This window comes from Diceros bicornis, chromosome 22 (assembly GCF_020826845.1).
Source record: "Diceros bicornis minor isolate mBicDic1 chromosome 22, mDicBic1.mat.cur, whole genome shotgun sequence".
NCBI lineage: Eukaryota > Metazoa > Chordata > Mammalia > Perissodactyla > Rhinocerotidae > Diceros > Diceros bicornis.
The window spans coordinates 25,087,295-25,103,538 of NC_080761.1; the positions used below are offsets into that span (position 1 = coordinate 25,087,295).

General features: G+C 43.7%; 1 protein-coding gene across 3 annotated transcripts in view; it reads left to right on the forward strand.

Moving 5' to 3' along the window:
- Positions 1–10,944, forward strand: part of DOCK8 (dedicator of cytokinesis 8) — a 203,806-nt gene extending 192,862 nt beyond the window's left edge. For all 3 annotated transcript variants that reach the window (XM_058565710.1, XM_058565711.1, XM_058565712.1), the window contains 2 exons: positions 9,249–9,419; positions 9,829–10,944. In XM_058565710.1, the coding sequence (XP_058421693.1) occupies positions 9,249–9,419; positions 9,829–9,889 (232 nt within the window). In that variant the 3' untranslated portion in view covers positions 9,890–10,944. The remainder of the gene's footprint in view (positions 1–9,248; positions 9,420–9,828) is intronic.
- The last annotated feature ends 5,300 nt before the right edge of the window (positions 10,945–16,244 follow it).

Consider the following 16,244-nt stretch of genomic DNA (forward strand, 5'->3'; position numbering starts at 1 on the left):
TGGGCTTTTTCAAAGGCATTATCTCTATGGCACTTCCCACTGTCAGACAAGCTTCATCTCTGCTCCTGAATTCTGCAAAGGAACTGGCTCCAAGAGCAGCCTGTCCAGCCTGGATAGGAAGCCAGTCTTTGGGCAATGTCTTGCAAGCTGTTGCAGTATACAGACAGCTATGTTGGGTCTCCTGTGGCCCTAAAAAGAATGATTATAAAGGATGTGATGGCATTTCACTCATAAGAGAGGACATCAGAAAAATGTGTGCCAATATTTCTTTTCATCCAGAACCTTGGAGCAGCATATAAAGTGTAAGAATATCCTTACTTGGCAGATGGGCATAAAGGAGGCTACAAGTTAAAGTTTGCTAAATTCAGTGAAAACTCATCGGGATGCTAGTGTTGGGTGGGGTTAGAGATACCTCCTTCTTCACAGGCTTTGATGAGATGTATGCAAATTTGCTGTGTACAGAGGAGACACACTTGGTCCTGCAGTGAATCACAGCTGCTTGGTAATAGGGTGTGTGTGTGTGGCTGTGTATGAGTGTGTGGGCATATGCACACATACATGCAGACACAGAGGTTATATTTATTAATGTTTTGGTATTTGAATCATTTCCTGTATTTGATAGCAATTCTGACATTACACAAAAGCTAGATTTTTTTCAGTAAGCAGTGCATTTTCATAGATCAAAAGGCTACAAAAATATCAGAGGAATTTTTATGATCTATTTACTTTCCACATATCTTCATTTAAAATTAGTTATGGTTGAAGGCCCCTGAAGTAGGAAGTGGCCCGGGCCTCTCTGGAAAGGATCTATGAAATGTTTAATGAGCATGCACTATGACCCAGGTATGATATTAGTTGTGGGAGTACAGGAGCTGGGTGTTCCTCCTCCTGACGACAGGATACATATCTGCGTGGCTACATAATAACACAATGCAGCATGGGCTAAGAACTGTTAAGAGTGAAGTAAATACAGGGCTATAGAGTTCAGAAAAGAACAGTCAGTTACAGGCTGGAACGGCTGGGGAAGACTTTGTAGAAAACATCACTTAAACCTTGTCTTGAATATATAGGTGGAAGAAAGGGGGTAGCGGGAAGAGGGAGCCATTACTGGTCAAGTGACCAACATGACAAGACTCAGAGGCAAGCATGTCCATGATGCCTCTGGGCTCCTCTGAGTTGGCAAGAGCAGCGTGTTCTCGTTGAGCATGCTAGGACGAGGTGGAAAGACAGTGGTACTGGTAAATGGAGCTCTGAGTAGAATTTAAATGTAAAAGGAAGCTTGTTAAGAGAAGCCATGACTTTTGTTTCTTAGTTAAAATGTACTTATAAAATCCCTATTGAACACACATTTTTAATTAGCTCCAGCCCCAGGACAAGTGACTACAAAGAGAACTAGGGCTGAGTAAAACTGTTCCAGGCAAGATATATAAAAGGAAAGGGGTTTTCCAGGGATGGTCCTTTAAATAAGTCATGCGTTAGACTTTGGATGGTGACGTTCTCTTTCCCCCCTGATGGCCTGCAAAACTGCCTGATTTTCAAAATCAAATTCACCGTTTAAAATGTTCTCCGGCCCTTCTAATGGTGATTCCCATGGGAAAGCAGGCTATCATCCCACCTTCCCCAGTGCCAGTTGGGCTGCCCCATTGTTCTAGGAAAGCCGCAAGAATATCTAACAGTGCTTCTCAAACTTCCCTGTGCAAACAAATGACCTGGGGATCTTGTCAAAATACACATTCTGATTTTGTGTGTCTGGGGTGGGCCTGAGACGCTGCATTTCTAACAGGCACCCAGGTGATGCTGATGCTGCTGGATGGGACCAAACTTGAGTAGAGGCTATAACGCTGTAGAGGTTGCTTGATTGCCTCCCTCAAACATTTTCTCCTCCTCCTTCCCACCCCTGCCCCCCTAGTGGCTTTATCCTTCAGGCCATGCCTGTTGTCACTCACCTCTTTTCCTTTCCTTTCCTCCCTGCAAAACAGCAAACGTGCTCAAACTGCTGCACTGCTGAACTGACTATAGATGTGAGTTCATTCATTCACTCAGCAAATACTTACTGAGCCCGTACTTTGTGCCAGGCACCGTGCTACACATGTGCAAGGATGAAGTCCCAGTACAAGTGGGACAAGGCTACAGGCAAAACAACGCTGCTGCTCACTATTTCATCTCTGGGTGCAACTAGAGGTTGACTTTCCTTCCACTTTATTTCACATAGACCAAAGGTAGTGAGAGCAATTGCGAAGGTTGCATAACTGTATAAATCCACTAAAACTCATCAAACTGTACATTTAAAATGAGTGAATGTGATGGTCTGTAAATTACACCCTCAGTACAACCAGGTGAGGAAACCTTCCTTTCTCCATTGCTTAATTTCTTCTCAAGTCCATTAAAGTTATAGCTTTTTAATGACTAGACTAACTATTTTATCAAGTTGTTTGCACCCGTGTATCCCCCCCCCCCGCCCCCCGGCTCCCAGACAGCCAAGGTGGTGCAGGAGTGGAAAATGTCCGGGGTTGAACAGCTCTCAGGTTTTCCCTGGAGTGAGCTCCAGCTTCTCAGCAGACTTGGAGTGTTGGTCGATAAGCCCCGATTTCCAAGGTGAACATAGTGAGCCTTCCGATGCTGATTGCTAATAGCGGAAATGTACCCTTGCCAGGTGCACTGAGCCAGGTCCCGCTGCTGGGCAATGGCCTTTCTGCCTCAGCTGTGGCGGAACCGGATACAGCCATAAAGAACCTGGCAGGCTGACCTGCTGTAGCTGATGCTTCTCCCGCCAGTCCTGGGCTCTTCAGATGGCTGCCAAGTTGGGACCTCAATCCCTTCCTGCCTTTTGCTGAGATAAGAAAAAGTACCTCACAGTTTCAGAAGGCAAGATGGAGAGATACAACATTCTTTTTCCCTCCACTGCCCCCCCCAAAGCACCCAAACCATTTTAGACACTGCAACCTGTGCCAATTTCTTCTTCTTATATTTCTTAGTCAGCTTGGGCTGCTACAATGAAATACCATAGACTGAGTGGCTTGAACAACAGACATTGATTTCACACAGTGCAGAGGCTGGGAAGGCCAGGATTAAGGTGCCAGCAGATTCAGTTCCAGGGGAGACCCTCTTACTGGCTTGTAAACGGCCACCTTCTCACTGTATCCTCACACAGCAGAGAGGAAGAGGAAGAAAGCTCTCTGGTATTTCTTCTTACAAGTGCACTTATCCCATCGTGGCCTAATTTAAACCTAAACTCCTCCTCTAAATACCGTCAAATTGGGGGGGGGTGTTTAGGGCTTCAATTTTGGGGGGACAGATACATTCAGTCCATAATATTACCTGAACTTTCCTATAACTATTCCTATAAAGACTAAGTGATTTTTAAATTTATTTTTATATTTAAACAAAATATAGTAGTACACAATGACACCAGTCACACACTGCCTTTAAGAGAAGCAGTTTCAGATACCCCCAGAGAGGGTCCACTGCACATGTGGTCAGAGAGTCAGAAAACGGGGTTGGGCGGTGGTGTTATAAGCTGGAGTTAAGTTCTGTGAAGATGAGGGAGAGGGAATTTGCTCAAGTGGCCAACGGAGAACAAATGTGTATAGTGTAGGTGAGAACCGATACAGGAGGTAGAAAGAGATCTGAATATTTGGTGGGAAAACAAAGCCTTCAAGATCATGAGGGGTGGCTCAGAAGCAGGTCGACTATGGGGACATATGAGTGACTTTTGTCACTTTTCCAGGGTCACAGAGACCTGAGTTAGTGGGCCAAGGATGCTTGACAGAAACTGAGAGCCAAGCAGAGCAGCTTACACACACACACACACACACACACACACACACACACACAGCTCTTCCCCCTCTCCATCCCCTCTGCAATGATTCTAAAGAGAAAAAAAAATCCGTTTTTGTTACAGTGTGATTCTGTCCCCCTCTCTTGCTCCACCCCCCAACTCCCTCCAACAAGCTCTTGGTCCTCAGTGCTTTTCCTTTCACTCACTTTTTTTTTTTTTTTTTCACTTTTTCCTCTCCCTGTGGGAAGGGGGCACCATGCCCGAGGGTTGCTGGGGCTGATACCGAATTAGCAAATGTGATACAATCATTGGAAACCCAGGGCTCAGGACTCTTCAGGACAGGAGCCCAGGGCCTGAAGGAGGTTGAAGCCAGTGTAATGTGAACCAACCACTAAAGACCAACCTACGGTCTGATCTGGGGACTCCCACCCCCACCTGAGTTCTAGTGTGTTCAGTAGGTCCTCAGAACCTGCTTCCGGGTGTCAGATGTGAGATTGGACACCTTCCCAAGCCCATAGCTCCAATCTAGCTCCCCTCCCTTCCCACATCTGGCCTGAGGAGGAGGAAAAAGGGCCACTGTGCCTTCCTCGAGGGAGGCAACCACACAGGCCCAACAAGGGGAGGTAGAGGTGGCTCAGGGGACAGCAGGAAGGCCCAGCCACTGCTCCTTGTCTGCCCTGGGGTGCCCCCCCCTGCCCCCACAATGCTGTGCACTCTCAATCTCCCGCGCCTCCCCATCTGCAGTGACGGGGCCACATGAGATGAGTGCCTTCCGATGGGCTGTAACCCCTACTTTCCTCTAGGAAAGGCAGGCAACACTGACTGAGCAGCCCTCCCCCGTGGCAGCCGCTCACTTAGGACCTCACATACCTGACACCATTTCATGCCCATAAACCCGTTTTATAGATGAAGGACATGAGGTTGAAGGAGGTTGTGATTAGCCCAAGGTCACACAGCAAGTAAGTGGCAGAACCAGGATTTAAACTAGTCCTCCATTGGGACAGGCTGCCCTTGGGATCTGGGGTCTGGTAGTGGTCGGGCTGGGAGGGAGGAAATGAAGGGGAGAATATTGGAGAAAGCCACTGGGATGGGCCTGGCAGAGGTGGGTATGCCCATGGACTCTCACATCCACTGCAACTCTTCCTGTGGAGAGGCCAGACATTCCTTTCACACCCTGCCCCCAAATGATCCTTCCTTATCTTAAGGGGCCTGGAGCATATACATTACTCCAGTCATGGGAGGAGGATGGGTCCAATTCCTCAGTTTCTCCAGGATCTCTGTCAGATTCTCCCCTCGTTCCAGTAGCGATGTTTTGGGCCCTGAGTGGAGACTTGCTAAAAAGTTACTAGGAGGAAGCTGAGAAAGGCAGAATACTACAATTTGGGGCTCCAGAGAGAATAGTTACAACTTGAGACCAAGGCCGTATGCCTAAATTCTAGCTGGAAAGGTCAGTGTCTTCCCTAGGCAGCATGTGTGGTGTTGGGGTGAGGAATGTGGGCTCTTGAGCCAGGGTTCAAATATCCACTCAGCCTTAACTAGCTCTCTGACCTTGGGTATGTAACCTAACCTCAGTTTCCCCAGCTGTAAAATGGGAGTAATAATGGTAACTACCTCTTAGAGTTAAGTGTCGGGATAAAATGAGTTAATATGAAGAGCTTAGAATGGGGCTTGGCACAATTAAGTGATCGATGAGTGTAACATTATTCAGTGGGGCAAATAGATACCTGATCAATCCTACTCTTTCTGAGTAGGAAAGAGACTTAACAGTCTGATTTAAATATAGAGATTGTCTGCCTCGCTAAGGTTTGTACCATAAGATGCAGTGGGGCTGATGAGACATCGCCTGGGAGCAGCAGGATCCTGGATTTCCATCTGACTCTGCTGTTCCCACAGGTGTGTGACTCCCACCAGGGCACCTCATCTCTTCGCATCTTAGTTTCATCAACTATGAAAAACGAGAGACTGGAATATACAGTCTCTAATAGTCCGTCACTCTCATAGTGAACAGATAGTTTCTTACTCAGGCTGGGTCAATCAGGAGTAATAATAACAATGTGTTCTAGGTTTTAGCTGTGTGCCAGCACTGTGCTAAGCATTTTATATATGTTTAACTCATTTAATCTTTACAATAATTTATGAGGTAGGCTCTGAGCATTTAACCCAGTCTAGGGCACATAGTAAGCAATCAGTGTATGCTAGCTAGCTGTTATTACTTCTGATAATAAAGACTACAGAGAGTTTAGTTAATTCTCCCAAAGTTGTCAGAGTAGATATCCCAAGTTAGCAGTTAGCTTCTGCAGGCCTCTTGTAGTCTGCAGTGTTACAAACCCGTGCCTTGAAGTCATCCTGAAACTGATTTTATTTCATCCATGGTAGTAACTTATAACTGTTAGTTAAGAAGCAATAAAAAATAATAAGGGGTGATGTAGATTTCTCAGGATGCAAAGGCTATATACCTCCCCTTCTACCCCATCCTTGAAACCTTTGATATGTAACCCAAGTGTCCTACAATTTGCTTCAGTTAATGTCAAACTGAAAAGATAGGTGAAAATCCAGTTAAGGGAGTTCTTTTGGCTTCTGGCTGAGTTAAATCAAGTCCTTCTATAGCAGGCTAATTCTGTGATGAAGCTGTGGTCATACGTTTATTTTTGCCCGGGCCATGTAGCTTTCCCTGCCCTGTAGCCACATTCCACCCTCTTTCGGGATGACCTTTGACTGTCGTCCTGAAACTATGTCCAGTGGTAATAGGGGTGATTTGGCAACAAGGTCTGGGGATCCCCATAACTTAACCCAAATCTAGCACCACTATTAGGAAAACAGTTTAAACCACACTGATCACTGGAATCCTTTCATCTGAAGGATAATAGAATTATTACTAATTGTTGTATGTTGGCTAAGTTTCAGCCATTATGTTGTCCCTTCAAGGCTTGTTGATTTGCAAGTTCCCTTGGGTAAAACTGTATAAAATAAAAGGCAAGACTTTATCATGTGTAAATAATATGATTTTCTTCTTTGGTATGTACCATACTATGTGGGAGACCGTGAAAACACTAGGCTTAACTGTCCACAAGTTAGACAAACACAATGTGCTTTAAAGATTCTATCTTTTTTGTGTGTGTGTGAGGAAGATCAGCCCTGAGCTAACAATCCATGCCAATCCTCCTCTTTTTGCTGAGGAATACCGGCCCTGAGCTAACATCTATTGCCAATCTTCCTCCTTTTCTGCCCTTTTCTTCCCAAAGCCCCAGTAGATAGTTGTATGTCATAGTTGCACATCCTTCTAGTTGCTGTATGTGGGACGCCGCCTCAGCATGGGCGGACAATCAGTGCGTTCCCGGGATCCGAACCCGGACCACCAGTAGCGAAGCACGCATACTCAACCTCTAAGCCACGGGGCCAGCCCCTAAAGATTCTACCTTTAATGCCCTGCAGTGTCGCCATGGTGGGGCTAGGTATAGATCTGTTTTTGTTCATTAGAGGATTTGTGTCTCTTTTCAATTCTGGAAAATTATCAGCTGTTATCTCTTTGAATATTGCCTCTTACTCATTTTCCATTCCCTTAGAGATTCTTTTAGATGTGGGTTGGGCATCTCCATGATATCTTTAGGTTTCTTAACCATTTTTTTCATATTTTTAGTTTTTATATCTCTTTAGTGATTTCCTTAGATCTGTCATATAGTTCATGAGTTCTCTACTTGTGTCTATTGTTTAACCTGTCCATTGAGATTTTTCTCTTTGTTTTCCTGACTAGATTTTAATTTCTAGAAGTTCTATTTGGTTCTTTTCTGAAATTTTCCTGATCTCTTTTTTCATACTCTCGTTTTTTTAATCATGGGTTTTATATCTTTGATCACATCTCTATATTAACTTTGGTCTTTTACATTGTCCTGTATCTCTGATTTTTATTGGGCTAGTTCTGCTTGTTGGTTCTCCCTCATGGTGGTTGGTTTCTGCATATGGTTTGTAATTTTTTATTGTGAGTTCATCTTTGGCAGGGGTCACTTTCTGGATGGCCCGTGGGCCCTGATGGAGAAAGTGTTCCTCCAGAACAACTTTACATTTATTTCTATCTGATCCCTAGGGATTTCGATCATCTTGGTCTGGTTTTTTTTTTTTTTTTTTCTAATTTCTCACCTTAGAGCACCCACAAGAGAGGAATGTAAATTTGTAACTCATACCCACGTGTGGTGCAACCTTAGAATTTCAGTTTCTCAGGGTGACTTTCTTTCCCATTAATGGCCCCAAACTGATAGCAAGCTTCCATTCTACCTCTCTGGACAGTTTGCAGCATTTTTCTAGACCCCTTTTTATAGATGGGGTGGCTTTTCAAGGCTCTGAACTATATGCAGGTGGCATAGCCAGAGCCCCTCTTTGCCCTGGCCAAGGCTACATCACTTATCTTGTGTGGGCATTGAAACCACTCTACCTCCCCCAGCCTGCAGGACCTATATGCAATCTTAAAATCCTAACGGGCTGTCCTGACAGCTGCCATGGCACCAGCTCCTGCCGTCACTCTGATTTCCCTCTTCCTTTCTGGCACCTGGGTTTCTCTTTCTCTTTTAACAAATTTTTGCTGTGCTTTCCCAGCACTGCCACATGTATCTAGCAGGAGGGAGCTGGAGGGCACTGGCTCCGTCTGCCATGTTGCCATAAATCACAAAATGTTTTTTGTAAGCAGAACAGGTTCCGTTCTGCAATGACCTGAATTTGAATCGTGGATCCACCACTTTCTTACAGTGTTATCTTGGGCAAGCAACCTAATATTTCTGAGCTTCAAGGACAAAAAAAGAGATAACACTGACTTTCCAGGTTTGCTGGGGAAATTAACCAGATAATGCATGTAAAACTCTCTGAATAGTGCCTGGTACATAGCAAGTGAGAGCATCAATATCGCCTAGGCAACTTTTCAAAAATACAAATTCTGGGGTGCTGCCCCTTAAGAGATTCTGATTCATTAAGTCTGAGGTAGGGCGCAGAAATCTGCATTTTGAAAATCTCCACAGGTGATCCTGATAGGCCATCCAGTTTGCAAACACTCCTAGGGGTACTCGAGAAATGCTAATAGTCTCATCAGCCCACATTTCTTTTTTTTTTTTTTTTTTTGTGAGGAAGATCAGCCCTGAGCTAACATCCGTGCTAATCCTCCTCTTTTTGCTGAGGAAGACCGGCTCTGAGCTAACATCTATTGCCAATCCTCCTCCTTTTTTTTTTCCCCCCAAAGCCCCCCAGTAGATAGTTGTACGTCATAGTTGCACATCCTTCTAGTTGCCGTATGTGGGACGCGGCCTCAGCATGGCTGGAGAAGCGGTGCGTCGGTGCGCGCCCGGGATCCGAACCCGGGCGCCAGTAGCAGAACACGCGCACTTAACCGCTAAGCCACCGGGCTGGCCCTCAGCCCACATTTCTAAGCACTTCAAACTCCTGTGAAATAAAACCTCATTTTCCCCCTACCCTGATATTTGCATCGCAGATGCGGTGAGGCCGTAGAGAAAAACAAGCGTCTGATCACAGCAGACCAGAAGGAATATCAGCAGGAACTCAGAAAGAACTATGGCAAGCTGAAAGAGAACCTCAGGCCAATGATCGAGCGGAAAATTCCAGAACTCTACAAGCCAATATTCAGAGTTGAGAGTCAGAAGAGGTAAGAACCGGGAAAAAGAGGATAACAGGATAGCGCTTGGGGCCCAGCAGACACGCTCTGCAGCACTCGGTGAGCTGCGGAAACTCTGAGGGTGGGAGCGGGGCCTGGAATCAGAGAAACCACCAGAGTGCGATCCGTTCTGCTCCCATCCTGATCCTCCCTGGACCTTCTCCTTGACCTCTCCAGGACCCTTTCTGTTGGCCTTCCGCCAGCCGTCTTCCCAGGGCCAAATTACTGCCTGTGTTATTTCTGGTGCAGTGTGAAGGGATCTCAGAATCTTCACTTATTTACTTATTTACTGAGTTCTCTGTGATTGATGTCCTTTTCTAGTGGGTGATTTTCTCCCTGCCCTCTTTTTAAAAGGTTAATTGATCTTTCTTACCTCTGTTCTCTCTCTCCTTAATTTCAGAGACTCCTTCCACAGATCCAGTTTCAGGAAATGTGAAACCCAGTTGTCACAGGGCAGCTAAGAAAAGCTGTCTTCATCCTTGAAGACGGAGCCTCCGCGACGCTGGAGAAGGACCCACTGGTACTTAAAACACAGGACATTTGCCACGTAGGACAGACCGCATGCTCCCTGATGACACAGCGCTCTGGAAACTTTGAGAACCAAGTGACCATGGGGATTACACCCAAAGAGGGTGTGACAAGATTTTGGCCATACTGGGGGGGATGGAGACAGTGGAGGATGGTTAATCAGGGGTGGCTGTGTATTTATTAAAACATGTTTTTTTTACAATATTGTACAAAATAAGGCATAAACAGTGTTTCCTACAGAGTGGTCAGTCACTGTCTAGCCTAGAGATGACTTCCTCTGGCCCACGTTTGAATTTACAGGATAAACCCCAAGTGCTCGAGGAAAAATGGAAACGTTGTCCACCAAGCTTTTCAAAGTGAATTTTTCTCATCCTTTCTTTATGAGAAAGGAGGGTGAGCTTGCAAGAGTGCAAAACATCTGTGAGGGGAGGCCCAACTAGAAATCTAAAAATCATGATGGTTGGAAGTTTGGGGATAGATTAATTATTTGTGAACTCGTTACCCTTTTGGTAACAGTGCACTAATTATTGTATAGTTATTTTTGCTTTATTGTTACTGTTATGTTACATTAATTTAACATGCGTTTATAGGGGAACACACTCGAAGCAGTGATTTAGGAGATACATGGTACTCTGAGCAGTCAGCCAAAAGTTGTGGATGCTGCATTCCCTTCAATTGAAATGATTCTCCGATAATGCTTTGCATTTTTTTCTTATGTTTGCTCTCGCTCACTCTTTTTCTCCTTCCTCCTGGGACCAAGTTTCTTCTTATAAAAGGATAATATCTCTGCTCTCACTTCAGAACATTGTGCTGTCATCAGCATATGTACATTAGCTACAGATTATATTCAGCTTTGAATTCTTTTGACAGTGTACTTTAGGAGAAAGATGAACAAAATTATTATTTGAGAATTAAATTATATATTTTTAATATGACTGATTACCTTGACTGGTACTAAACATGTAATAAGAATTGTAAGCAAAATGTTTCCCTTTGCAACTTGTGTTTTTCATTTTGACAACTCAACGTTTTATAAAGCACTTCACAGAAGAAAGATGCGTAATCATGGCCTTGGTCAAACAGTGACTCCTTGGTCAAATCCAGGGTCACACCTCTTATTGCAATATTTAATCTTGGTAGTCTTGGGAGAGAATTTAATTTGGGTATTCCATAACTTTTTGTTTATATCATCAGGTATGCATGAATTTATAGTCTGAAAGAGGACTTTTGTTTTCAATTACTAAATTTTAAGTGGCAAACTTGTTTTCTTTTTAGACATTTGGGACAGAACTCTTTCTAAATTGTAGAGGAAGATTTGCCCTGAGCTAACATCTGTTACCAATCTTCCTCTTTTTGCTTGAGGAAGATTCGCCCTGCGCTAACATCTGTGCCAGTCTTCCTCTATTTTGTACATGGGTTGCCACCACAGCGTGGCCACTGGCAAGTGATGTAGTTCCACGCCCAGGAACCAAACCCAGGCTGCTGAAGCGGAGCTTGCAGAACTTAACCACTAGGCCACAGGGCCAGCCACGTTAATTGCTTTCTTAAATGAGTACACATGACATCTTTTAATTCCTTATGTTATTTAGCATCTTCTAGGAGATACTGAGTGAGACTAAGGTCAAAAAACATTGTCACTGCGCTCCTAAATCTCTCAGTTTAGTGAGGAAGAGCATCTATATGTATGTAGCCATATATACGGCAGACTGGTACAGGCCCTATAGAATGTCACTTTTTCTGAGTGACTCCAAGATGGCCATCACATTCACTCTCTATCACATTCTGCCCTAAAACAATAAGATTAGGTGCTAAATTATGCAGGGCTGGTTTTTAACTTAAGGGCCCTAATAATCCTAATGACCTAAGATATTCCTGACTAAATGTCCCCTGCTTTTAGATACCTGTTGTCACTTTCTTTTTAGTCTCTTTCATACCACAGCGGGTGCCCCTTGCTTCAGAAGTGCAGGAACTGTGTTCACTGCTGCATTCCTATCCCCTAGCCCAGTGCTCAACAAACAGAAGATAATAAATGTTTGTTGACTGACTAAATGAATGAGTGGGAGTAGGCCTGCTTCTGGTACAGCACTGTCCAATAGAAATATAATGCAAGCCACATATATAATTTAAAATTTTCTAATAACCACATTAAAAATAATCATAAAAAGAAACAGGTGAAATGAATTTTAATAATATATTCTGTTTAGCCCAATATATACAAAATATTATAATTTCAACATGCAATCAATATAAAAAACTATTGAGGTATTTTACATTCTTTTTTTCATACTGTCTCCAAAATCTGTAAGTATGTATTTTACACTTATAGATTTTACACTTTTCACTTAATATTAAAGACCAGCCACATTTCAAGTGTTTAATTGCCACATGTGGCTAGTAGCTACTGTATTGGATGGTGCAATTCTAGAAGCTTCCAACTTTTATAACTTGATGCCTCTGATCTGTAGGCTCAGAATATAGATGACCAAAGTAGTGGGAATAGTGTCCAGAGTAAGAATGACAGAATTCTGATTGAGAGCCCGTGGGCTTACCTGGAAGTGAATCTTGTGGAGTTGGGGAGTATAGGCTTGTAAATATTGGTTTGTTTGCTCATACTCTTTCTGAGCTAACCCCAGCTCTTTTCTCAATTCCAGGTAGTTTAAGTAAGTTATAAATAAAGTGGAGGTATTGCTGCACTTATTTAAATAACAGCACTAACAAAGAATTTAGACATTGGTCCTCTGATTATGTAGTCTAAATACGGGATTGAGAAAGAAGCATTTTAAAGATCCCTAGGAATAAAACAAATTAGGCCTTTTGTTTTCTGAAAATTAGAGAAACGTGATATGCCACGATAGCCATCTTGATTTTACTTTGGAAAACCCTTCTATGAAAGCTTATTGGAGAAGTCTGATTAGCTTCCTGCCTTCTCTCCTTTAGCAAGGTCAAGGGTGCCATTGTCACTATCTTAATAATCTCAGGAAAATGAAACATGAATATACTGCATAGACCTGATTGGGTTTGTCATGCCACACATTGTCTTAAACTCCATAATTCTCTTCAGTAAGGAATCCTTTCCATGACAATAGATTTGTTTTAAAACAAAAAACTTTTCAAGCTGGCATTGGTAATTGTGGTTGCAAGTATGTTTTCAAAGTCAGGGAGCATTTGTTTTGCTTTGAATGTATTTTTAAATGCTTGTTATCTCAAATGTTGTAAAGCTGTTATTGATTATCATTTTGCCAAAAAAACTAAAGGTTCTAATATATTCCAGAATGGTAGGTATGTCCACAGTATCAAGGGTATTCTTTTTTTGGATTTAAGGAAATGCTTCCCAATCTTTTTCACATCATGGGTGTAAATGCTATCTACGGAGGCATAACAACCTGCACACTCCTTAGCTTAAAATGACAACAAACAATAAATATCTTGCCCAGTTCCTGTGGATTAGGAATTTGGGAGTGGTTTAGCTGGGCAGTCTGACTTGAAGTCTTGCAAGATGTTGGCCAGAGCTGCCATCATCTGAAGGCTTGACTGAAGCTGGTGGATCCTATTCCAAGGTGGCTCATTGATAACATTGGACAGTTGGTGCTCGTCGTTGATGGGAGGCCTCAGTTCTTCTCTATGTGAACCTGTCCCCAGACCACATGACTGGCCTCATGGCATGACTGCTGATTTCCCCTAGGGTGAACGATTCACAAGAAGCAAGGCAAAAGTGGCAATGTCATTTATGACCTAGCCTCAGAAGTCATACTCCCTCATGTCTGCTATATTCTGTTTTTTAGAAGCAAGTCACCAAGTTCAGTCCACATTCAAGGGGAGGAGAATTAGGCTCTACGTTTTGAATGGAGGAATGTTAAATAATTTTTGAATATATTTTAAAATCACCATAATGGAACACATTAAAATTTTGTACTTGTTGTCTCACTGGGATAAATGGACAAAGATACTTGCTGCTAGAGATGACTAGGCTTGGAGCTCTGGCTGCCCAGGGTCCCTCCCAGAGGGCTGGGTTAATCAATCTCAAGTAATATTTATAACCCAGCCCACAGGTGCACCACGGCACACCACTTGGGAAGCCCTGGCCTAAGTGTAGTCCTCAGTTGGCAATCTTGTAAGGGATAGAAAACCAAACTCAAATTGGTGTTTTTAAAGGGGATGATGGAGTTCAGTGGCTCACTTAGAATAATCCAGAGGTAGTACTGGTTCAGACCCAGCTAGATTCAAGACCCACACAATATGTCCTGGGTCATCTCTGCTTCCTTTTGTTTGGCTCCATCCTCAGGCTTTCAGCAGTGGTCTCTGGAAATTCCAAGCTCATCCATCATGGCAAAGGCAGTCCTGAGCTTCACAACCTTGTACCACCAACCTCCACAAAGAAGAGAGGTTCTGTGTTCCAGAATGCCCACTGGAATTCCTTGGGTTCACTCTGATTGGAATGGCTCATGCTAACCAAGGTTCGTGCACTAGAAATGGGGTCAATGTCAACTCAACCCACATGGCAAACAATAGAGGGACTGGTAATTCCTCAAAGAACTGGAAAGAAAGGGAAAAGGAAGCAAAACAAGCCACGGGGGCTCACTGCAGAACATTTTGCTTTAAAGCAAATGTATTCAGAAGAAGGAATTTGTGTGGAGATCAGGATTACAGTTTATTTCATATCATGTTCACAACCTCTGACCTGGTAGGACCATCCCCAGGAGGGAAGACGATGGGAATATGCAGTATATGAAGGAGGAGCTGGAGCTTATTGCATCCTGAAGAAGAGTGGGGATGGGTAGATGTGGGTGGGATGTTTTGCTGTACCAGTAATTCATCCTTTGGAGTGTCTTGCTAAAAATGGTGCAAACGATCAGGAATTGGAACCATAGAGCTGAGGGCAGGGAGGGGCACTGGTAGAAGAGTGAGGGCAGCAGGGAAGTAGAATAGATATTAGGTTTGATTGGGAAAAGTCAAGCATCAAGGTTGTGTCTTGTGCTCATCACTGTATCCCCAGTGCCTGGCCCATAGTGGGCACTCAATGAATGTTGTAAATAACCAAATTAATGAATAGAGGTGGCCATCAGTGGTGATTTCTGCCAAACTTTTCCTTTCCTGTAGCTCTGAGCTAAAAGCAGCACCTAAAGGAGGGCAGATGATTAGAGTCAATTGGCCCCAGAGGAATAGTTTTCCATTCACTCGTGACTTTACCTATTATCAAGGCCTGGGCAAGAATTAAGAGGATTTTTTTCCCTTTTCTGATGATTTCTCTTGAATCATCCTACACCTTATCCTTAATAATCTTAAACCCAACCTCACAGAGCCTGATTAAAAACTGAAATCTCTGATGGTCACTAAGTTTTCAGTCATAGAATTAGTGGAGGAAATGCAGCATAGCCTGGGTTGAAAACTATTTGGAGAGCTGTCCACCTACCTGATCCCTAAGGCCTTGATGCTGCCACACATCTTGGGGAGCATTGCTCCCTCTAGAATGATGCTACCGAGTCCAACCCAGTTCCCAGTCTGACGATGATCTTTGTGGCATTAGCTTGACAGCTAAAGGGCTTTCACCTTTGCTATTTTCCTCATACTTCAGAAGAAGGCAAGTCACTGGTAGCAAGGATAAGGGAGTGATTTTCAAGGTGGTACAGCTCTAAAGGATGCAGTTGAGAAATCAGCTCTCTTGTCCCTTACCAGTTCCTTTATGCAGTGAGAGAACAGGACACGGATGAACAAATTGTTCTGTTAGTCAACAGGATTATCAGAGTTATTAGTGAAATAATTTTTAAAAAGACTACGCGACTGCCAAAAGTCTCTGGACCAAGGTCAGAAGTCCTGGTTTCTTATTCTTCCACTTTCTAGTCCGGCAACTCTGGCCAAGTTGCTATACCTTTCTGAGCTTCAGGGTTTTCCCCCTGTAAAATAGGGATAAGAGTTGCTCTGTCTTCTTCCAACCCCCTGAGGAAATCCAGTGAGATAATTAATGCATGGGAACGTGTTTTAGAAACTCAAAAGTGCTGCCCCGAATGTAAGGAAGCATTATTTACAACCGACACCTCCAGAAAGTTTAGCCAGGCCCCCACACGTTGCATCTGCTGCTGGCAACATCAATCAAAAGCAGGCCAAAGGTGCGGGAAGGACAGAGGCCTGACTTCCCAGAAAATAAATGCCTGGTCTATTCAACTTGCAGTGCCAGTGTACGTTGTCTGCCAAAGGCCAACAGCAAAAGCCTTCAGGGTAGAAGGAAGAAAGGGTATCAGTGGAACCGAGAGGGTACACAGTGGCGCCTGGAAACGCAATCCGATCTGGCTT